Below are 19,185 nucleotides of genomic sequence, written 5' to 3' on the forward strand. Positions count from 1 at the left end.
GCTGCTTTCAGAACTTGCTCCTTCTCTTCTGTGTTTGACAGTGTGATCAGTATATGTCTCGGAGTGGGTTTATTTGGATTTATTCTATTTGGGGTTCGCTGAGCATTTATGATTTGTGTATTTATGTTGTTTAGAAGATTTGGGAAGTTTTCCCCAACAATTTCTTTGAATACTCTTCCTAGACCTTTACCCTTTTCTTCCCCTTCTGGGACACCAATGAGTCTTATATTTGGACGTTTCATATTATCTATCATATCCCTGAGGTCCATTTCGATTTTTTCAATTTTTTTTCCCCATTCTTTCTTTTATGCTTTCATTTTCCATTCTGTCATCTTCCAGGTCACTGATTCATTGTTCAACTTCCTCTAGTCCTGTACTATGAGTGTCCAGAATCTTTTTAATTTGGTCAACAGTTTCTTTAATTTCCATAATATCATCCATTTTTTTATTTAGTCTTGCAATGTCTTCTTTATGCTCTTCTAGGGTCTTCTTGATTTCCTTTATCTCCCGTACTATGGTCTCATTGTTCATCTTCAGTTCTTTGAGTAGCTGCTCTAGGTGCTGTGTCTCTTCTGGTCTTTTGATTTGGGTGCTTGGGCTTGGGTTATCCATATCGTCTGGTTTTTTCATATGCTTTATAATTTTCTGTTGTTTTTGGCCTCGTGGCATTTGCTGAACTTGATAGGGTTCTTTTAGGATTTGTAGACCAATTGAAGTCCTTATCTCTAATTTATCAGATCTACAGCTTCGTGGAGTACACTTTCTCTAACTAACCAGCAGGTGGCGTCCACGAGCCACCTGTTCTCCACAAGCCAGTTCTCCCCTGCTTAGCCTTTTTGGTGAGTGGGGGAGTGAGTCTTGTGGGGTCCAATTGGTGTACCAAGCTTGCGTGTGTAGTTGGTGTTGCCTGCCCTGTATATGGGGCGTGTTTCTGGGCAGTCAGGGATGGGGGGGTGGCTCTAACAATCAAATCTCCCTTGTGATCCTAGAGTTTTAAGGCTGCTGCAATAGTATAATCCTTCAGTTCAGTCCTGCCACAGTTTGTCTCTGCCACTGACCCACAAGTCCTTGGTATTGGTGTATGGCTCCTGAGACTTGCAAGTGGGCCCCTATTCCAGGCCGTGCACCCCCTGGTCCTCTGTTGAGGGATGACTGTGCTATGTCACAGGTGAGTGCCGTCCCCCCAGAGCAGTTCTGGGCTGCTGGGCTGTGTAGGGAGGCTCCGAGTCTGCTGAAATGATGGCTGATTGGGGCTTTGTTAATTCACACTGCTCTACCTTCCCAACTCTGGGACAATCAGCTGAGGTTGCAGGGAAGGCTAATGTCCACGCCCAGTTTTGTGGTGTGTGCCTGTTATTTGAAGCACTTCCGTCACACTGGGTTGTCTGGGGCAGCTCTGGGCTATGGGGCTGGCGATGGGCAGGAGTGTTTCCTGTCCACCAGGATGATGGCTGTGAGCGGACACCCCCCCCCTTTTCTTGGGAAGTTGTGGTGTTTAGTGAATTTTCTCAGCCACTGGATTATTGCGTTTTGTCTCAGAGCTCTCCTAGTTCTGCTCTTGACTTGACCTGCCCAAATTGCAGGTCTTTGAAGCTTTCTGTATTGGGCTTCTTAGAGTAATTGTTTTAGAAAAAGAAAAAAGGATTAAAAAGAAAAAAAAAAAGGGGGCCCTCCTCAGAGATCTAATGGGTTATTGAAATGCTAAGAGACAAAGCAACCAGGGCCATTAAGGAAAGGTCCACAGGGCAGAGAGATCAGCTTTTCTTCAGGATTTGCATATGCACCTCAGGGCCTGGGCTCCGGCCTGAGCTCTGCCCTTCCCCCTTCTATGTTCACCAGAACTCCAAAAATCCTCCGCTTTTATTTTGGAGTTTTTCTTGTTTTTTTTCTATGCCTGTCTCCTCTCTGCTGAGCTGGCTGCTCTCAGATTCTCTGGTGTCTGGTCTCCGTCTATCTATGGTAGGAGTTTGGATCAGCAGAATGAGTTTCCGATAAGGGCTGCCACTGCAGTTCTCCCTTCTCCTTCCCGGAGCTGACAGCCCCTCCTCCCACAGGACTGAGCCTGGCAGGGAGGGGCGCGGGTCCCCTGGCTGCAAAAACTTACAGATTTCGCTGATCTCAGCAGTTCCACGTTTTCATGATTGTTGTATGAAGTATGCCCAAAGTCAGATTGCTCTGTGGTGTCCAGTCCACGCAGTTCCTGGCTTTCTACCTACTTTCCTGGAGGAGTAACTAAAACATACAGCTCACCAGTCTGCCATCTTGCCCCGCCTCTCCCAACATTTGTTTTTAAATTTACTTAGTCTTTATTCATTTATACAGTAAATACTGTTCCCCACTAAAAAGGAATGACATTTATCTTTCAATATGTCAAGCTTAAAATACATACGTCTCTTCTCTAAGTCATGTTTTAACAGGTAGGAAAATTCAGTTTAACAGACATCATTAAATACTTTCACACACATGCAGAGTCTTCGAAGTACAGGTGAACATTAGTGTGAGCACATGGATAGTCTGTGTGCCCCAATGGATTTAACATAAGATGTGTTCACACTGATTTTTGGTAACCAACTTGCTTCCTGTGAAACTTTAGATACCCAATTCCAAACCTTTCTCCTTTTGAATTTTCTCCAGCTGAGTTTTTTTCTCTTTCCAGTTGCTATTTGCTCTTTCAGTTTGATTGCTTTCAGTTTCTTTTTTAAGTTCTTGACTTTTTGTCTATTACAGGGTCTTGAGAAATTGACCAAGAGGGAGTATTTTCATGGTATGCTCAGTGAAGCAGGAGCACGTGCCAAATCTGGACTCTTGTCGCTTCTTGACTCCTGTTTTGCAGCTTTCTTGGCCTCATGCTTCCTTTGATTTTTTAAGAGCTGTTTTTGATAATGGCTTATTTCCTGGTTGAGGCTTCATATCCTGAGGTGGTCCATTCTTATGAAGTTGGGAATAACATTTCTTAAAGCTAGGAGTCTATAAGCTTTTGTAACTTTAGGTTCCTCACTGCGTACTTCACTTGGATCTGCTCGGTAAGTTATTGTTTTTGCTAGAAACACTCCATCTAAAAACGGCCATCAAGAAAACTGCCAGACTTCTGCATATGATGGCACATCATATTTGTGGAAGACAGAGCCAGTATAATGCCAAGTCTTGTACCCATTATTAACACGTAATCTGGAAGCACACATGTCAGTCAAAATATGCTCACCATCTGGGCACCAAGCAAAATATGTAGAATCAGAAGCCACTGGTTTGGAAATAAGTTTGCAGTTTTTAACATCCTACACTTCCATTTGTCCCCTCAGATTTCCAAATCCAGCTAGTACTAATATATATCCATGAGGGTTACAGAAAGCTGCATTACAAGGACCCATTCCAAAATCAACCACAGAATCACCTTTCAGGTAGAGAACTGTGACTTTGGCAGGCATAAAACCATAAATAGCACAAAACTCAGGGGAACTAGCATTCCAAACTACATCATAAATGGGACCATTTTTTTGGTATTTGCACTGTAGCACTTTCTCCATTTGTTACAGTGTAGTGCTACGTTCATTCCCCATAGTAGGAGGTGCCTGTCTTGTCAACATCTGTACTAGCTATTACCAACACCGCTGTAGCTTTTTCATTCCATTGCACTGTAACCTTATTACCCTTAAAGAATCTTCTGTTGGCTAAAGCTGCATGAGGTCCACCAAAGTTGGGTTACTGATATAATCTAACAAATGAAGGTACACCCTTACTTACTGGGATACGGATATCCACCTTGTATGATTGGGGTCCAGGTGATATTACAAAATCATTAATATTTTTTAAATGAAACTTATTTGCAATTGTAATAAAATTGTTGTTTTCAAAGAAGTGAACTTCATTGTTAACATTTCAGACACAAATGATTTCATCTGCTGACCAGGATGGAAACCAATCTTGCATTTTTTTTCTAGATGGAAGACTTCAGACATGTCCCAGTTTTCACATCATAAAGTTGTAGGTTGGGTATTCTAGCTGTACCATCTTTAGAGGTAGCATAAGGCTGCCAAGCTGCCCAGACAGCAATTTTTTTTTTTTGCAAGAACTTAAGGCAAACTGCTTTTGGGATGTTGAAGAAGTGCAGGAGTCCCTTGTTAGTGATATTGATAATATTTTCTTTTTCTTCATTACTCCAGGCAAACAAGGTCCCATCATTACTGAAGGTATAGACTTTGCAACTTTTCCCAGACTCCCTTGGAAGCACTGTACTCTCTGTAAAATTTGGGAAGCCATTCACCATGTAGAGACCTTTTGATCCTCAGATAGCCAGGCAGGGCGTGGACGGCAACATCTTATCCCAGAAAGTCTAATCATTAAAATTTAGTATCACAACATTAGATGGAAATTGGAGAATATTTTATGAAGATTTTATTTTTCCACATGGGCTTGCTAACCTTTGTACACCAACCCAAAACCTAGTGCTGTGCCAGGCATTCAATAAATCATTTGTGGAAGGAATAAATGTATGAATTAATCTGGACCATACAATTCTTATTAATTTTCAATCAGCCACGCCTCCTGATCCCCTCCAATCAGGCATGCTATTCTCTTTGCCTGGAATCTGTCCTCTCCTTCCAGACAGACTTGCAGAATCAGCTTTTCAGTAGTTCTCTGTGCCCCTTCTACAGGCCTCACCAATTGTACTCTATCTGTTCCAAGTTTGTTGTCTGGCACCCCCTGTGATTCTGCACCCACTCTACTCCCACTTCCCAGAGGTAGCAACTATGTTGTCTTTCAAAAAGCATAAAGCACTGCACCAGCCCCCACCATGGCGCCTGGCAGTGCAGCTGCTGGTTAATACAGCTGGCTGAGTGGAAGGAAAGAAGGAAGGCAAACAAGGCAGTAATTTGACTTACTACAGGATCAAAAAAATATAGCAGCTCCATTTTAATCAGAGGGGAAAACTAAAGGGTCCATTTCACCACTATGGTCTAAAGCTTCTTTTTGAGCGTGAGAATGTTGGGACAGAGGCTAGTGCTGTCCCGTGGTATAGACCACCACGCTGTGGAAGTGAAGGGCATTGCAGGGTGCTGGGCACTGCTGCCCAAACCAGTCCAAGAGCCCACTGCAGTCTCCGCTCTCACTGCCTCTGCCTCCGCCCTGAGCTGTCTAGCTCCGGGTCCCCACCCTCCATAAGAGTCGCTTAAACCCGCGGCCTCCCAGACTCTGCTCTCTAGGATTCTGAATCAGTGAACTGGAGATGGGGGGCCCAGTAATTTGTACTTTTGACTAGTAACCCAGGATGTCTGGGAAACTGCCTTTGTTTCAGCCACCTTACAAGAATCAGGGCAGCTATTTTCCCCCAGGGACTTTACTTCCAAGTTAATGATTAATACAATAAATGCCCCTGAGTTCCTTGAAGGAAGAAATGGTATCTTATTAATATTTAGATTATATTGTTCTGCAGCTTTTAGAGTAAGACCTTTTCCTGAGACTGATTCAAGTGAGAAGCTGGCTTCTGAGGTGAGGATAATCGATCCTTCACAACTGTTCTGACCACAGGCGCCAACTAGTTACTGAGCCTTCGTGGTGGGATGAGGACCCCCAGTACAAACGAGTCTAACTCCCTCCTCCCACAGAAGAGGTAGGACCAGCACGACTGATGCTGATCAAAGCCAGGTTCTCTGTCCAACACACGACAGCCAAGAGAGGAGTTTACTGCTAACTGTGGAGATCAGATGAACTAGGGCCTAAAAATCTGTCTCTCTGAATTGCAGTAACTCTCAGTTTTATACTACCAAAAGGTGGGCAGATTTTAGGATAATGAGTATAATGGCTTGAGATGACAAAGTTAAAGTTGATCTAATTATTGAGCATGCGCAGATTGATGGTATGCAAGCTCTGTCTAATAAGGTAGTTTAGGAATTGACTCAAGTTCTTTCATTAATAAACATTAGGGGCTGCCTTTGTGATCATAAGACTTTAAAGGTGTAAAACAGGATAAGGGAGTATAAGCAGAGCCAGTAATTTTTACAATCAAAAGATAAAGGTTGTATAGTTATACAATCATTATCAAAGATCAAGGCAGGCCGCCCCTTCCCAGTTGGCCGGGTGTCCGAGTCGGGGCACCGCGACCCTCTGCATCCCCGAGAACATGACGCCCGGCCGGCCCAGAGTGTGGGGATCCTCGTCTGCACCGGCGCTGCGCCTCGGTGCCCCCACGTCCTGCCCCCTGCTGCCCTGGGGGCTGGGGGCTAGGGACAGGCGCCCACCGGATGCTGCTCAGCCACCCACTCTGCTCTCGGTGCGGAAATTCACAGGAAAACAGGAATGGGTAACAAAATGGTACTGAACAGTGGGGATCAGCAATTTTGCAAGGAAGCTTCGGGAGATGTCCTTTACTGTAGTCTTCCCGAGGTTGGAACAAAACTGAACAAACAAGAGGAGTTTGGTGCCTTGGAAAGCATGCAAGCTGCTTTATTCTCCTCTATCAGGATAAGTAACAGAAATTAACGAAGTTCCTGCAGAAAATCCAGGACTTGGGGACAAACCTTGTTATGATCAAGATGACACTGAGTAATCCTGAAGAACTTGATGAACTAATGAGTGAAGAAGCATATGAGAAATACATAAAATCTACTGAAGAATGAAAATGGAACACCTAAATAAACTAGTCTGAAACAACTTAATCCAGCAATATTTGAAATTACTGGTGGAAAGAAATTTATAATAGCAACTGTTAGCAATACCAATAGGAAAACAAACTATTCGTTCTAAGTATACTATTGAAAGAAAAGACCCCTTAACTTTCTAACGAGAGCAGATAGACAAAATTTGCATCTTTTTCTAATCACCTAGTGATTTAGACTAGGATATAGTTATTGTATTCAGAATTCATGACATTATCTGAGGTAAAAACTACTTGTAAAAATTACATAATTCACGGGTAAGATTGTTATCTTAAGCCTGACATAATACTGTAACTTGCTTACATCAATCCCTGGATTTAGGTCAAAATACTTATGATATTTTCATTGGAAATAACTAGGACTGGAGGTACGTTTTTATTAATTGTACAGTGTCAGGTGAGGATCAGTACTATCTTAATTTTGCAATATACCAGGTTTGCTGGTGCTATATTCATACAATGAAGCAACAGCCTTGCAGCAAAATAAGAAACCCTTTAGTAACAATAAAACATTCAATTTCTCCATTAAAAAAAAAAAAGATCAAGGCAACTGAGTTACAGCTCAGTAATTTCAGGTATTTTCTTTTGGGTATTTTACAATATACGAGAATAAAAGAAAAACATCTATATAATGATTCAGTAATCATAATTATTTGTTAATTCTTAACTCTCAGTTATTTGACCGTGGGGGTCCCGTCCCAGGCCAGGGTGCTGACCTCTGTGGATGGAAAGACAGAAGCGGGAGAACTTTCTCTTTCCCCTAACCAGACGTATTGTTAGAAGCTGTCCCAGGCGGAGAGCTGAGAAAAAAAGAGGCCCAAACTTTTATCCCTGCTTTCACCAGCCGTAAGCCATCAGCACAGTGAGAGGTAGGTGCAAAATTTAGCAAACCCTGTGGTTGGCAGCCTGTCTACCTAGTGGGACCCAAGCCAGGTTCTCCTTGTTAATCGGGGTAGGAAATTAACAGCAAAAGTTTCCAAAGAGAAGACGCCAACCCATCCGGCACCAAAAGTTAAAACTGCCATTTGGCGGAGGCCGTTGGGACGTCACATTTCCGCCAATGTGCAGGGGGTGGGACTTCTCATGAAACCAACAGGATACACCGAGAGGAAATCACTCACACGAAGCCCTCCAGTGGGCGGCGCGAACCGCTCGCGGAGACGCGGACCCGCCGGTCTATTCCCATGCGCATGCGCTCGAGCCCCAGGGCCTGCGTGAATCACGTGAGCCCCGCCGCCTCTCGGCCACTTCCCTAAAAGGACTGGAACTGACCGGCCCCGCCCCCGGCGTGCCGCGGAATGTGCGGCGAGGACCGCCCACAGAGCAGACTCAACCATCCTGCCGAATGGGAAGGGGGAAGAAAAGACTTCCATTGCAAGAACAGGCACAAAAAAGCGAGAAACTCAGTAATCGAACTCACGCGGCATTACACAAACCGTTGTTCTGAGTCGCCTTAAACTTCCTTCGCGTTCACTCCGTCAATATTGCGCCCATTGACCACACTGACGACTTTCCTCCCTCTCGCCTTTCCATTAGGTTAGACCCACTACTTTTGCCAATAAATGGTGACGGGTTTCCTTCCGGCTTGCTGCGCGGAGGCCGGAAGTAAACTTTTTTAGTGGTTCTCTGGTGTGAGGGTGGTGATAGCGGCAGCGAATTGCTTGGATTCTCCCGGCTGCGCGGGGTGAGTGGTGCTCGCGGCCGGGATGGTGAAACCATCCTGGGCCCATCTCCGCGGGACGGCTGGGGGGAACGGGGGCAGCGGGCACCCCGCGCCAAGGGCGCACCTGGACAGGTGTAGGAGCCGGTCCCCAGCCTTCGAGCCCCAAGACCAGTCCGGGAGGGAAGACCGCGGCCGGAAGTGGCCCAGACGCCAATTTCGCTCCTTGACCCAAACTCGGAGCTCGGGGTGTGTGGCTTAGCTCGCTGGCGCCCCAAGCTTGGGCGGCAGCCGGACGCGGGAAACTCGAGCCCCTGGTAGCTGACTCTGGGTCTATGTTTAGTTTCTAACGCAAACTTGTCGGATTCAAGAGTTTGCGCAAAAACCGTAGCCCTCTGTTCTTCCCTGCAGCAGCTGTTGTTGCAGCTGTGTGGTTACGTTTAGTAGGAAAAAGTAACTCAGATTAGGGACTTCCTCGGCTCAGAATCCGCTTCTGTAATTAAGACATTTTTATTAAGTGAGTTTGGATAAAGAAGAGTTTAGGCTTGAGTTGCGACTTGAAAGAAACTAAATAAAACACCTTGTCCTTTTGGGGAGGGGACTTTGGGCTAAGTCATTTCACCAGAGTGTTTCCTTTTAAAGTGATTAAGTAGCTATTTTAAAGCATGTATCAGTTCTTTGCAGAAATTTGGAATAGAAGTACAGGTTCAGTTGAGGTGGTAACTTTTTAAATGCAAAAAAGTTGAATAAAGAGTATTTCTTAAAATTACTAGTACTTGTTTAATGTTTTAGAAAACCTTTCATAAAACAATTATAAAAGGTTTTTATTTTCGAAAGTCAGTCTTTAGTGACAAGTTAACCCTCACAACGAATAGCCTTTGTCAAGTGATAAGAACTTTTTGGGTGTGGCAGTCTAAGAGCTAGTCTTACCTTCAATTGGACGTTTTCATGAGAAAGGAATATTTGGTTTAGTTGAAACAGAAGCACCCTTCCAAGTTGTGGTTAGCGTCAAAAAATTAATTCAACTTAGCTTGGGAAAAAGTGCATTGAATAAATGAGATGGTAACTTTTATTAGCACCTATTAACTAAGTGCTATCATACTATGCAGAGTGTTTTCTAATGGGTGTTTCTCATAAAAGAAAATATATTTCCCAGAAGATTACACACTTTGTGTGTTCTGTAGGAAAAGTCTTTATATTATTTTACATTGATTGCCACTTTATAACTGCTTGACTCGAGAATTTTACCTAGAACAATCTAATGTATATATTAGTATGGCTTGATCCCATTGTTTATAAATGAAAACATAGTTTCTACAGACTGAAAAAAATCTGGTTGTTCTTGGTGTGGCTGGAAAGTCTCTGACAATGTCTATCTTCTGTAGAAACAGGAGACTGTTAATCTAGTCTCGTAACTTCCTTAGGCTTGATTCCTATCCCTCCTTTTCTCATAACCCTTAACGATTCTCTTCCTTTCTCATGAAGCCAAAAAATCACAAATTTATTGCCACCAGCACCCCGCTCTCCTGACTTAAAATAAGATTTAAGATTCTCCCAGCTCCAGTGTGCCCGCTGCAGGCACACTGCCTGCCTCTGTTCTCACACGCTTGGCCTGCATTCCAAAACTAAACAACAACAACAACAAAACCCCACAAAAACCCAAGATTGTGCTCTTTTAGATCTGTAAACTGCTCTTTTAGATCTGTAAACTGAAATCTCCTTTGACCACCCTTGACAGGAGTTCATAAACCTCATGCATCTGAAATCCTCATGTTGTAGAAGCCTGCTCTGCACCTCTCCCAGCTTTCAAGTTACTTACGTTCAACATTCTAGCTCTCCTCCTTCCCATTCACACAACAAATACCCCTCCACACCATCTTTTTTTAAATGCTTCAAAAATAAAGACTCTTAACTTAGAATGAGGAGTGAGGATCCTCATGACTTCACGTCTCTGGTGCTGACAATAGTGATATTCCCATTGTAGATAAAGAATACTTACATTGGTAAATGAAATTAAATTTGATTTTACTTAAGCTTTCTAAATTTATGAGAGTTGTGCATTTGCTGAAGGCTTGTTACGTGAAGAAAGTTAGAGCCTCACTTGTATGGAGAATGTAAAACTGGGCAGCAAATTAGAATCACAGTAAGGGAGACAATGATGAGATAAAAAATTATCTGCTCTTTGGGATCATACAATTGTTCCTGATTTGACTCTCTCACCGCCATTGTTTATTCTAGTGTTTATTGGCAGGAAAAAATAAGCCAGTTTCCTTTTGGAACAACCTACTGTGAAGCTGAACTGCCTGTCATGGAACAGGGCCAGGTTTCTGGTGGGAGATAAATTCATAGATCTGAATTCAGCCTCCTTGAAGAAGTAAAGGGAGTTGTTGTAATATGCCCAAAGTTAGGCTATCAGTTTTTGGTAGGCTTGAGACTAAAATCTGAATCTCTTGGTTGTAAGGGTCATTGTGCAGACATTGTATAGTGGCAAGTTCTTTTTTTTTCCCTCTCTGAATCTTTCAGAAGCTCACAAAGATCTTCTCTGAACTCACAGTATTTGATAATCATGTACCACCTTACAAGTTATTTTTCATTGTCACACATTGTTTTAACTTCAGTGTCATACTGCTAGAATGAAAACTGTGACTCATTTCATAAGCTGAACCAGTCATCTCCTTTCTTTATAATTGCCTTCCCAACTATATTTTAAGCTCCTTAAAGATAAAACCCATGCCTTACATTTCTTAACTCTTAAATAGTATTCAACAGTAATGAAATTTGATACACCTTAGTGTAATTAACTGTTCATACTCAAGGTTGAACTAAAGAAAATTTCTATGAGACTGTTGTTGGTGCTCATTAAGAAAATTGCATACCTTATAAAAACTTGAATAAGACAATTAGAGTCAAAGAATGCATGAATAAAATTAAAAGGAAATACATCAAAATTTGAAATTATATATATTACTTTACAACCAAAACTAAGCATTTTTCAAGGCTATCTAGACAACCCCCACCAGATTTAGTAGTATGAGATTTTTGTACATTAAATAATCAGTTGTGTCAACATTTGACCTATAATTCTTGTCAGTTTCTTTGTCCTTAAAATAACTGACATTTCTGTGTCAGTAGTGGGGGATAGTGTTGTCAAACAAAACAGACTATTTTTAAAGACATTCTTTGGTTTACAAAGATAGGACATGCCTAACAATATTAAAGAGATATGGAATGGTAAATATGTACCACTCATCTGGGTTTCAACCACTCACCCCATGTACTTGAGTATAGTTAAGACATGGGGGAATGATACACTCCTTAAATTTTTAACTCCATTTAGAATAGAGAGAAAAAAATACAACTGTCGAGAGTTTACATAGGTAGTAATAGGATTTACTGCCCCCAAAAGGTGTCACAATGAAAATATGCATTCGTGAATTGTTCAGAGAAGTTTATGAAAGTCAGCCCTTTAAAGAGTAATTAAAGGAAACTAGGAGCATAGTGAGGCATATATATTGTAACTTCTGAGGGTACATCTTCCCAACAGCACATTATGGTGCACTGCCAAAGATTGCTATATTGGATGGACTGGAAACTGACTACTCTTTGTGGAATTTCTCACTAAAATCTGAAAACAGATTTTAGCTTAAAAAACAAAAATCAAGGCAGAGCTTTTGTAATTATTTCCATAATTGAATTTAGTCTGGGCAATGATAAGCAAGGAAAGAATGTAAGAAATAACTTGAAACTCATATGAAGCATTATAAATTAAGGGTCACTTTGAGGGCTAGGATCTACTAGTAGTTCATTCTTTGAAGTCCACAGATTTATTTTTAGAGCAAGGGCGTAGTGTCTTGCTACATCATAGCTAAATGTTGTTTTCAGAAGGTAAATTTTAAAATTGTTACCCTGGTCAGAGAGTGAAATCAGTGGTGCCTATTTTAGACATGCCTGGAGAAATATAACTCATGTGCCTCACTCTTGCTGGTTAGAAGTTTTGCAGAATACCATCTCCGCCTCAACTTGAAGGATGGTATGGTTAAATATTATCTAACGACTAGGGGCTTTTTACCTTCAAACCAATTTTTTATTATCTTTTAAGAGATTGTGAGTGTTAAAGGAAGAGTACCTTTTCATATTAGGATATTTGTAATTAGGCTTTTTATTTTTAACTTAAATTTTATAGGAATATATTTAGATTATCAGAGATAAAAAGTAATTTCCATATTTATTAAGACATTTTCTAAAAAGCTTTTTTTTTTTTAACAAAATTGCTTTAAATAACTGTTGTGCTCTGACTTCTTTCACTTTACAGCGTGGCTCTGTACAAGAAATTGGTTTGAGTAGAGTGGAAATGTCTATAAAACTTACAAATGAATTAATTTCAGAGTTTTCTAGTCTTGCAGCAAATATCTTTCTTTACTCTAATTCCAGAAATGAAGGTATAATAAGAAATGTTAGTTGAAGTTAGAAAAACCATGTTTGGCCATAGAAGGAGGTGAAGACCTTTTCCCTCATTCAGTCCTCCTTCCTCCTTTACCATAAAATGGGACAGCTCATTAGGCTAGGGCCGCAGAAGGGTAGACCAACTGAAGATGAGTTAGTATTCCTCAAGATCCCCGTAATGCCGAAGTATAGAACTGGCACTGTTTCTCTGGGTACCTTGTTTTTTTTTTTTTTCTTTCTTTCTTTCTTTTTTTTTTTTTTTAATTGTTAAATCAGTAGATTTGGTTATCAAGTGTTATTAGGCTATATAGCATGCTGCGGATATGTCGTCTTATTGGTACACTATAAGCGTTGAATGAATGTTACTCATACTATGGAATTTGAAGTTAGTGATGGACTGTTTATAAAATGCCACAACTATTAAGGGTAAGTGAACTCAAGGCATGAGTCTGGCTTTTCTCTTTAGTAGTCTGGTTCTATGAGTAATGGTTTTGATTAGTCGAGAGATTTTTGTCCAGCGATACAGTCCTGCCAAATAGTTTTTAGACACAATGCTCTCTGAGTAGCTCAAACACATCAGGAAGGTTGGTCCCATTGACTTTTATTAGTCATTGTTTTGATTCAAGCTTAAGGAATCTTAACTGTTGAATTTTTTTCTTGTATTTTACTTCTTAATTAGGATTTAACCACCACCATGTCGAGCAAAAGGGCAAAGACCAAGACCACCAAGAAGCGCCCTCAGCGCGCAACATCCAATGTGTTTGCCATGTTTGACCAGTCACAGATTCAGGAGTTCAAAGAGGCCTTCAACATGATCGATCAGAACAGAGATGGTTTCATCGACAAGGAAGATTTGCACGATATGCTTGCTTCCCTGGGTAATGAGCAGTTTTAATATTTATATATTAGTTAGAACTTAGTGCTTTTTGTGTTTATTTCCTAAGCCTTAAAGCTCTGTGAAGCCAGCCTAATGATGTTGTAGTCTACTAAGGTCAAGCAGGGTATGGAGCAATGTTTCCCAAGGTGTGGTCCTTAGGCTGGGAGCCACTTGTGTGTGCGCTGAAAACACTGATCTTGATCATGAAAGCAGTATTATTCCTCTGTCACTCTCCAGGCTCAGGGTTCTATGCATTAAGATGACTTTTTTCCCAAATAGTTTTGCTATCATGATTGCATACAGCAGACTGTATATGTGATCTTTCTTGTCAAAATGTTTACTGTAATTAATAGTTAACGTGTTCTGTGTTGTAATTAAAATTATGCCCCTTTTTCATTTAGGGAAAAATCCAACTGATGAGTATCTGGATGCCATGATGAATGAGGCTCCAGGTCCCATCAATTTTACCATGTTTCTCACAATGTTTGGTGAAAAGTTAAATGGAACGGACCCAGAAGATGTTATCAGAAATGCTTTTGCTTGCTTTGATGAAGAAGCAACTGGTATGTCAAAGATAACCTTTAATTACAAATTGATTTCCTTTAATTATGGTGACTATAATATACAATAACTTGAAATAACAACATAACATCCTCAGGTTTATACCACACCTGTTATCTATTGGACAGAATTCTCCTTCACCATGTTAATCACTCACTTCACTGCCTCTGCCCTAAATATTTAGTAGTTTACAATTCTGTAGCTTGTATTTGAAACCTCTTTGGGAACGTTAAGTTCCTCCTTCATTAGAATGTTAGCCCCAAACAAGGGTTAGGCTCTCTGTGATATGTGTTGAATGAGTAACTTACACCAGAGCAATTTTGGATAAAGTGTAATTTGTTATAGTTGGTGATACCAGTACAATCCTGGATTTGTGTACTAGGTATCTCTCAGCTCTGAAATTGTTTAAATGATAACAAACCTCCATTTGAAAATAAACCAAGCAGAGCTTGGGTTCTGAAATCAGACACCATGGTTTCACTTTCCTATTCTGCTCCACAATAGCTATAACTTTGGGCAAGATACTTCATTGAACCCTTCGTGTCCTTATTTGTAAAATGGGCAGTAATATTACCTATCTTATAGAGTTGTTTTGAGGATTAAATGAGGCAAGAGATAATGTATATAAAGTGCTTAGCATACTGCCTGACATAGCATTAATTCTAAAAAAAAACAAAAAAAACCACACACACACAAATCCAAATACTGAGCAGTACCTGGTCCTTGGGCAGAAGTATAAGAGGAGACATATAAGGTGGAATTTCTAAGACAACTCCCACGGACTACCTAAATGTTTACAGAATGAAGGCACACCCTCTGGTTACTTACCTTACTTGAACTGATTTAAATACTGGTTCTGCTGATGGAAGCCTAGTCTTCTCATTGGCTTTTCAGGCTCCCCACAGTATGACCTCATTCTGCCTTTTCAAATACACCACCCTCTACTCTGTAATCTCCTGAACCTCCTCCTAAGATCCCTTGTGTGTTGCTGTCATAGCTTACCTCCACGTTTCTGCCTCTGTGCCTTTCTCGTCATATTACCTTCTCCCTCCTTTTAAAATCCCAATAATAACAGTTATTTCTGGAAGGGGATAGACAGAAGAGACTTATCTCCTCCCCACCCTTCCAAATGCACTTCTGAACTGCTTAAAGTTTTTGGTGTGAGCAGGTATTACTTTTTTATTGGAAGGGAATAAAACCATAAAAGAATAAAAATGTCTTACCCATTCTTCGTAAAACTCTGCTCAGTGGCCACATCCTTTTTAGAGTCTTACCTGAGTTTTTATTCTACTTTGTCCTGTTCCCTAGGAAAACCACAAGCCTTTCCTGTCTTCCCCCATTCCAGTGCGTTTTATTTGTCTTTCTCTCCTAGCACATACGCTATTTGTTCTTATATTTTAGTTGTATTTATTCCCAATCATCACAACCCCCTTGCTGGGGGGGGGGGGGGTAATGAGTCTGTGTCTTAAATAGAATATGTTTCCATCTCTGTAACCCCTTATAGCACTGCCACAGCCCCTTGCACATAGTAGATGATGATTATTTGTGCTGGAGATGAGGATTTATTTCTACAAGCTATATAGCATTTGAGGAAAATTGTTTTTAAATCTAGGATTGAATTAGCAAAAAACAAAAGCAAATCTAGGCTTCATAATAGAACTGACCTTGTGCTTTAAGCTTGTTTTATAGAAAATATGTTTACATATATATATATTAGCTTAATTTCATTATTTATACAAATAAATAGATTTTTCTTTTTTTACTTGATGAATTTCATAATTGCTGTGCTTGGATTGTCATTTCCCACTTTTAGTATAGTACATTAGTGATCCTTGCACATTAGAATTACTGAAGGAGCCTTTTAAAAATACCAATACTAGACAATAATCAGGGCAGCTGGGCATTTTTTTTAAGCTCCTTGGATGATTCTGATACGTAGTTAGGTTTTATAAGAACCCTGATATCAAAATCCAGAGTGAAGAGTACACCTTTTGACTCATCATTCCTTATCCCCAATGCTTAGCAACGTAGCTATTCAAATATTCATTCAGTGTTTTTGCACATCCTGCGTCCAGCCATATTTGTTATTGAATCTGAATTGGATTTGTAAAGAACATTAGAAACCTCATTTTACAAATGAGAAAAACAAAGTCAAAGGAAAAATACCTGAAGTAATACACCTTGTTAAAACTGGACCTCAAGACACCAGTATCCTTTCTACTACAGCACTTTATTGATGTTTATGATGTATTGGTTTTAGTGTAGCAGAGAATGGTTATTTGCTTGTAGAATAGGTATAACCATTCATGCTACTTGAAGGAACTATATGGCTGTTATTTAGGCACACATTTGGTCCCTATTATCAAAAGATCAGAAAATGGATATGGAGGCAGGTGGATAGAGCAGAATAGCTGGGCATTTTTCTAGGCAACTGGCCTAAGCCTGTGGAAACCCTGTATTTCATATATCTGCATGTTTATAGTTCTTAGCATACAGAGTGTGCTTAGTCAAGTATAGAAAGTTCTTGTCATTACTCCTCAGAGTGGTAGTATTCTGATCCCCAGTTCTTTATTCTTTAGGCACCATCCAGGAGGATTACCTTAGAGAGCTGCTGACAACCATGGGGGATCGGTTTACAGATGAGGAAGTGGACGAGCTGTACAGAGAAGCGCCAATCGACAAAAAGGGGAACTTCAATTACATTGAGTTCACACGCATCCTTAAACATGGAGCAAAGGACAAGGATGACTGAAAGAACTGCAAATTCTGGCCAAACATTCTTTGTTGCCACTTTGGGTATTTCTTGACTTTCCCTTAGAGCCTATTGCATGCCCTTAGCTTTACAGCTTTCGCCTTTCTTGTATTTATTCTCAGCCATTTGGGGGCACATGCATCTCAATAATCTGACTGGAAATGAGACTTTTTTTTAAGTTGAAGTAAAATAGAATTGGGAGAAAGATCTTTGCCTTAGGAAAGCTTAAGGAAAATATTCTGATTTTTTCATATTTACTGGATTTTTACATTTTTTGGTAATAAAAACTTAAAAAATAAACATGACCCAAGTATTTCCACCAAATGTTAATTATTTTTGTCATTTTCAAAATAGAAAAATAGGTTAAAATAACTTCCCAGGCCCTGCTCCAAAATAACTGCAGGCCACACAGAGTCAGTGTATTTTCTCAGAGAAAGTTACCCACTCAGCTCTTTCTGAACCATGATTAAACTTTATGATGAAATACTTCCTTGTTTAAAACTCTTTATTTCTCAGAAATGACTTATTAGTTTTAGTTGCATCTTCCAAAGAAAGGTGGGTGAGACAAATCCGAGAGAATGATCTGGTTGCTGGCCACCTCTCCCTTACTCCTTCAGTGCTCCCAACAACCTTATCTCCTTTACATCTATTCATCTCTCCCCCTCCCAAAGAAACCCACTTTTAAATAATTTTCTTTAGAATTTGCATGTATACAACAGTTTGGGTAGCTTTAAATCCTTAAATTTGACGGAACTGCCAACATCCCCCCCCCTTATCTGTTCTAAGCTTTTATACTTCGTTTCATGTCATTTAAAATTAGACCAGGCCACTGGTTGTGATTTTAATTTGTCCTAATTTTTAAACTATTTGAGCCCCAAGGGTTCTGTGAAATGCTTCTGCTAAAAAGACAGATTTTTTTATGGCATTCAAAGTGTTGGAAATACAATACAGGTTTTTTGTTTTGTTTTGTTTTGCATTTAGTTTTTCTTTAACAATAATCTTTATTGAAATTCTGTATTTGTTTATGCAGATTCACCATGAGTCCTCATATGAATTTTGAACATTCCTAACCTGCCCACAATCAAAACAGCTGGAGTCACATGCCTGGGGAAGGGAGGTCATTATTTCAATCCTAAAAATAACCTGCTGTTTGCAGAAATGCAGGACTGTTTCAGAGTTATTTAGGGAGTGGTAAATGGTTTCCTTCTCTTCAGACTTCAAAAATCTGACTCTCAAAAATTCATGAGTTTAGAAAGATCTGGAAACATTGAAAAAAATTGGTTGAAAATTAGCCTAAGAAGATGAGTAATTGACAATTACTCTAATAACTTAGTTTTATGCTACTATTAACCAGATTATCCTAGGACAATCCATTACCTCATTCAACAAGCAATTGCCAAATGCCTCCTGGGCAGCTGGCCTTTGTTCTCAACTGGATAGGTCAGCTAGATCCTTTAACCTGGTGAAGCCAACTTCACAGAACAGGAGGGAGGGGACTAGTAACATGACTGCTCTTACCCACCAAGACTAGAATCTTAGTACCTGCCTTAATTCTTTGCCTTTTATGTACTAATGAATTTTCATTCCGTGGTTTAAAAAAGTACTTTTTCCAGGCCAAGTCCCTGGTTCTACAATCTTGTTTGTTGAATTGAATTTCCATTTCAACAGGAAAAATTATCACCTCTGCTTTCTTAAGAAATCTCAGTGAGGAATCAATCAATATTGCTTCCACCACAGAAAAAAATGGTCATGTGTACTAAAATTCTCCCCATTTCCCATTTCTATTTCAGATGACTACTCAAAAGAACCAGATTCCATTAGGAATAATAGATGTCTATTCTAGTTTAGTAATAGCAGTCCTAGTAACTAGGCTTTGCTCAAATAGTTTATTTTAGATGTCCTGAGTAGATGTAGAATGCGGGGCTTTATGTGTCTCATTTAGTCCTCCTTAAGTGTACAATTTCTTGATTTCCCTGAAACCTGGTTTTTATCTTTGCTGGCCATAAGGGAGTTGCTGAGGCTAATCCCACATTGAAGAAATGCTGCCCAGTTTTCCCGATGCTGCTCAACCTATGCCCACCAGCTCTTCCAACACCCTATATCCTTTTACCATAGATTTCCTACAGGCCTGCTCAAATAGCAGGAGTCATGACTTCTCCATTATTATTACTTTCATATTTTGGCATAGCCACTTTTTTTTTTGACCTAATTAACCATTTCCCAAGTGCTAGATATTTAGA

The 19,185-nt window shown here is 40.2% G+C and overlaps 2 protein-coding genes and 1 pseudogene across 5 annotated transcripts in view; 1 reads left to right on the forward strand and 2 right to left on the reverse strand.

The window, feature by feature from the left end:
- MYOM1 (myomesin 1) overlaps nt 1-7,855 on the reverse strand; it is a 214,765-nt gene extending 206,910 nt beyond the window's left edge. For 2 of the 4 annotated variants that reach the window (XM_037806345.1, XM_037806341.1), the window contains exon 1: nt 7,774-7,855. The gene's annotated coding sequence lies outside the window, so the exon portion shown is untranslated. The remainder of the gene's footprint in view (nt 1-7,773) is intronic. The other 2 variants (XM_037806347.1, XM_037806344.1) reach the window with 2 other exon arrangements.
- Nucleotides 2,672-4,794, reverse strand: LOC119511300 (annotated as a pseudogene).
- A 338-nt stretch (nt 7,856-8,193) lies between the features above and the next one.
- Nucleotides 8,194-17,431, forward strand: LOC119511829 (myosin regulatory light polypeptide 9). The gene is made up of 4 exons (XM_037806348.1): nt 8,194-8,336; nt 13,435-13,633; nt 14,034-14,195; nt 16,773-17,431. The coding sequence occupies exons 2-4, from the start codon at nt 13,450-13,452 to the stop codon at nt 16,943-16,945; spliced, it is 519 nt and encodes a 172-aa protein (XP_037662276.1). The 5' UTR covers nt 8,194-8,336; nt 13,435-13,449; the 3' UTR covers nt 16,946-17,431.
- The last annotated feature ends 1,754 nt before the right edge of the window (nt 17,432-19,185 follow it).

The sequence above is a fragment of the Choloepus didactylus genome, chromosome 16 (assembly GCF_015220235.1).
Source record: "Choloepus didactylus isolate mChoDid1 chromosome 16, mChoDid1.pri, whole genome shotgun sequence".
NCBI lineage: Eukaryota > Metazoa > Chordata > Mammalia > Pilosa > Megalonychidae > Choloepus > Choloepus didactylus.

What these genes read in the sequence shown, in the direction of transcription:
- LOC119511829 (XM_037806348.1), top strand. Translation starts at nt 13,450, where the DNA reads ATGTCGAGCAAAAGGGCAAAGACCAAGACCACCAAGAAGCGCCCTCAG. An exon ending in CGATATGCTTGCTTCCCTGG is followed by an intron (nt 13,634 to 14,033) that starts GTAATGAGCAGT and finishes TTTTTCATTTAG; the next exon opens with GGAAAAATCCAACTGATGAG. An exon ending in CTTTGATGAAGAAGCAACTG is followed by an intron (nt 14,196 to 16,772) that starts GTATGTCAAAGA and finishes TTTATTCTTTAG; the next exon opens with GCACCATCCAGGAGGATTAC.